The sequence below is a fragment of the Dendroctonus ponderosae genome, unplaced genomic scaffold (genome assembly GCF_020466585.1).
Source record: "Dendroctonus ponderosae isolate FM_Combo_2020 unplaced genomic scaffold, Dpon_F_20191213v2 Dpon_F_20191213_2, whole genome shotgun sequence".
Classification (NCBI taxonomy): Eukaryota; Metazoa; Arthropoda; class Insecta; order Coleoptera; family Curculionidae; genus Dendroctonus; species Dendroctonus ponderosae.
In genome coordinates, this window is record NW_026018165.1 from 18201723 (window position 1) to 18206467 (window position 4745).

The 4745-nt window shown below is 39.9% G+C and overlaps 1 protein-coding gene across 2 annotated transcripts in view; it reads right to left on the bottom strand.

Moving 5' to 3' along the window:
- Positions 1–2680: 2680 nt before the first annotated feature.
- The window catches only part of LOC109545376 (homeobox protein unc-4), a 14183-nt gene continuing 12118 nt past the window's right edge, over positions 2681–4745 (bottom strand). For both annotated transcript variants that reach the window (XM_019916041.2, XM_019916040.2), the window contains exons 3-4: positions 3800–4004; positions 2681–3735 (exon numbers count right to left, since the gene is read on the bottom strand). In XM_019916041.2, the coding sequence (XP_019771600.1) occupies positions 3467–3735; positions 3800–4004 (474 nt within the window). In that variant the 3' untranslated portion in view covers positions 2681–3466. The remainder of the gene's footprint in view (positions 3736–3799; positions 4005–4745) is intronic.

The following is a 4745-nucleotide window of genomic DNA, read 5'->3' on the forward strand; positions in this document are numbered from 1 at the left end:
TCCAAAGAGCCGTTTCAGATATGCACATTTGAGTTCCAGTTTCGTGGTTTTTTCAGCACTCTTCTTTACTGAACCCACAACTCTGAACTTCCACGATTTTCATGAAACGTATATATAATAGATTGCATTTCGGAGCAAATGAAGTGATGATCTGAAGCTGTGAAGCTGTTCTGACGGGACGCGTTATCTCTTTGGTAGCGCCGCATCGATCAATCAAAAGTTGATTAAAATTTCATTGGATCCGTCAACAAAAACACCGAATTTTAATTTTGCTCCGATCTAAATTAATATCTGAACGCTCTGTTTGGGATGGCAACGAAAACACGCCCCATAATTATACTCCTAAACATTTTAATGGAATTCCTTTTAGACTGGCTTCAGTCGCTGTCTAAGGGGATTCAGGTAGAGGCCTGGTGATTCTTGAGCGAAATGTTTCAAAAACTCCTAGAGTTTAAAGGAGAAGCTCGCCAGTTGATTTGAAGAGCTTGAAGGGATCAGCAAAAAGAAAAACTGCCAGTAAAACACAACTTTACGACTACTGTGTGCGCTGTTGTTTAGTGGGTTGGTGCAGATCGAGCTGTTTGCACCAACCCCAAAGAGCCAGGTTTGAACCGCCAGCGCGTCCAAACTTGGGCGTGCATATAATTCTATTTAAAAGCGAGGTGAATAGTAAATTAATCTTAATTTAATCTCGCTGCCTTTATAAGCAGAATTATGGCTTGTTAATTATAGCCTACAATAAATTTATTATTTTAGCGGCAATAGCCTATGCCCGAAGAATTAAAACGAAAATCTTTTGTGAGTGTTTTTTCGCTGCCCGCGACATGCGAACCTTTCATGATTAATGGATTGCGCCGGGATTATTATTGCTTCAGCACTTCTATTCCCAACTTGGTTTGGCATCTGGTTGCTGAGCCGCAGAAAAATGCAGGAAAATGTTACTGGCTTCCTTTCACCTACCTAACAATCCTTGAACAAACCAACCGAAGCGAATTGTGAACACCTCAACTGACTGCAGAATTCAGAATTCAACACTTGCGTTTCTTTCAGTTTATTTCCCTTTTCCTTCGGCTTTTCAGTGTATTTTATTAGCGGCAATTTGGGGCCCGTTTTGCTGATTATTTTAAAAGAGGGCTCATTAGGGGTACAACTGCGTCGCAACCATCATTTTCTTAACCATAAAGAAATGTGGCCCGCAATTGAGTCATTAGGTCCGGTCAAAAATCCCCACCTTATCGGGTATCAGATCAGGAAAATGGGTTGTTGTGCCCATGGTAGTCACACGCCATTTCCTGCCTTTCCTGCAAGTTTGTTGGAAAATCATTTTCTCCAGTGAACTGCGTGTTTAAATTAATTTCAGGTTGTTTCGTGGTCGTTATTCTCAATTTTTCCTTTGCGGCTTTCAGTTAGCCACTATTTACGGGCGTTTGATCCATGTGTTTATTTGCGAAAGCCGGTTTGGCAGAGTGGGTTCAAGGGAAAAATGTTTTTTGCCAATCCCAATTTTTCGCTCATTAATCGCAAAGTTATTTTTATGTATTTTTGTCTAATTGTTTTGAAAGTCGCAAATCGTTACGTGGCCTAAAGTGCAAGCTGCTTGAAAATCACATATATTTCCACCCTAACAAAGTTGTACTCTAACTGTCTACAAAATTTATAGGGATTCGCCCTCTTTCAGAGGTTTTTGAAGACTTTTGAAATTTATATCTCCTACACGGCTCAAGATCATTTTTCCGCCGTAACGACCTGTTCAATGTGAAACCAAATTTTATCATTGAGGATTAATCAAAAGTTCCACTCCTCTAAGGACATACAAGCAAAAGGACAACATTTTTAAGGTTCGAGAAGTTTTGAATACCGTGTATCTCAGAAACAGTTGGAAATAGATAATTGGTAAGGACCTTTTCGATGGCCTTTTTCCACAACTGCATTTTTTCTTCAATGTGTTCTTAGAAATTCCCAGCTCAAAATTTCCCTAATCAGATTTAATGAATCATTTTTAAGCTCTAAGGAAATAGAAGCCAAAAACAAAAAACGCTTTCAAAGTGCTCTTGTGTGCGGGAAACTTTAAAAAATATCTCTCGAGTTACAACGACGGTTTGGATAAAGCATTTTGAGAGTTCGACTAGAATTGAAGTCAAATACCTTCAAAACTGAATGCAAATTTTTATTTAATGAATCATTTTTAAGCTCTAAGGAAATAGAAGCCAAAAACAAAAAACGCTTTCAAAGTGCTCTTGTGTGGGAAACTTAAAAAAATATCTCTCGAGTTACAACGACGGTTTGGATAAAGCATTTTGCGAATTCGACTAGAATTGAAGTCAAATTCCTTCAAAATTGGACGCAAATTTTGTTGAATTTTTAGACATTTTCATGTACAACCGGGAAACGGTTGAGCCTATCGGAACAATCAATAAAACCTTTTTTCACATTAAAAAATTGCTGCAAAAAAGCTGCAATTTGAAAAAATTATTAAAAAAAAAACCATGCACAACATTATTGCTAGAAGAAACCAGCGGCTTTTTAAGCTCGTTGCGGCTCACTCAATCAAACATTTCGTACTCTTCAACTCCATATTTATCACAGAATCCTCCTCTTGACTTTTCCTTACCTTATTTTCGGGCCTCATCATTCGAATATTCTTCTACTGTTGGTCGATAACGGCAAATAAAACATACTCTTTAATGGAATAAATAGTGAATTTATTTGAACTATTTTACGTTGATATTCTCAGCATCTAACTCCATGCTCTTAGAAAATTAATCAGGTATTACCATGTTTCGATGTTTCAGTGCAAATTACATTTATACAATTTTTTTCTTTGAATGGAACATTTTKAGATTTTCATTGCGTGATCGGAAGAACCCAAGGAAAATATGTCGACCTCAAGAAAGTATCTGTACATTGCGACGCTTACCACTAAAAATCTACAGRAAAAAATGGGTAGTTGTACATTATAAATASAGAAACAGTTCTGGCATTGGTAGCAAACGCCTTATGGAATTGGGCGGCTCTTTACACAGGGTTTTATCATAATCTATGTACATTTGAATAAATAATCAGACTAACAACTAAAGATATGTTTCTAGATACCTCTGTACATACTACGACATATACTGTTATATGTTACACAGGAGAAAGTATCACAAAATAAGTCTAATATACATTTGTGCAATTTTTTTGGAATAGATGGCCCATTCCTCGGAGGAATAAGCCATGGAAAAGAAAATCCGCTTCAAAACATTTATCACACAAAAGGACATTTTTATTGCACGGTTATTGTTAGGGGTTATCCGGGATTGGCAACACTGATATGCGACATTTCTGGCACTGCTTCCTCCCATTGAACTACATGTCATCAGTGCTACCACGACACTTTTCCGGCGAAAAATAAATAGAACATTTAAACTCTTCAAACACAACAATGCCCATCACAACCATGACTATGTACACTGCTCGCCATCCTTCAGGTGTTGTTATTCAATAGGGAATCTATACTGAAGGGGTTCGGTCGCTGTCGGCTCTTTTCGTCGTGTTCGTGCGTGCTCGACGACAGATCCATACCGTTATCACTGGTGTCAGTCACTGACGTTGCAAACATCGAATTGTCACCGAAGTTTTCCGATTCGGCGCCCGAATCGCCCACCACGTCAATGTCACTGTCACTGTCCATTGCGTCAGTACCACGCTGGGCGAGATATTCGCGTTTCAGGGCGACTAGATCCACAGTGATGCCTGCAAAGGTGTAAGTTTGCGTGTTAATTAAGCAATTTGTTTTTGATTGGGTGACGGTTTTTACCTTTAGCTCGCAGTTTTCTCGCTTGCCTTTCCAGCGCTTTCTGGAGCTTTTTCCGACGTCTCGCCCTTTCTCTCGCTCGAAGCTCCGCAGGTGGGATCGGTTCGCCCGAGCAGGATTGGGGGTGGGCGTTGTGGGCCGGCCGGCCTGGACCCTTTTTCGTGTGCTCCTTTTTCCTCCATTTGGCCCGTCGATTTTGAAACCACACCTGAAAGCAAAAGACGAACGTCACAAATCATCCCCCATCAATCTAATGAATGCGCCACTTTGGCCCATTTCGGGGACTTTAGCCGTTCCAGATTCTAATCCCGAAACGGAGTTCGCAATCTCACGCCAACCACGTTGCACCTGTTCATTTTGGGGCCCCGTCTCAATTTCGAGAAAGTTTTTTAATCGTTCCGGCAAGTGTTATGATGTCTTTATCTGGCACATTACCATAACGGCTACCATTAAAGCGGCGGAACAGAGAGAAAACAAGACACCGAGTCGGGCAAAAATTAATGAAAATTAGGCTGCCAGTTTGGCTAATATTGCTTACCTGCACGCCAACACTCAGGCCCGGGCTTCGCTCACTTTATGCCTGGTTTGTTTGCTTGTAGGCTTTTATTCAACTTCTTTTGGCTTTTTTCGAATATTGGACTTCAACTACGATTTTACCAGTCATTCAGTAGTTTGGAACTTGTTATTCAAAAAATTATACCCACTGATAAAGGGTGGGAGTTTTTCAATTTAAAACATATAACTCCAACGCAACTCTGAAGATGCTTGGCAAGAGTGCTAGCGAAACGTCAGAACGAAATCACTGTCGACGACGGCCTAAACACCCAAAAGTTGCTAGAAATTCAAACAATGAAACGGATTTTATTTGGAAAGAGCTGACTACTTTTCGCGTTAATTCTTCTTCCATGCAGTAAAATATGATTGAAGATGGGGGCAAACATATTTTTTC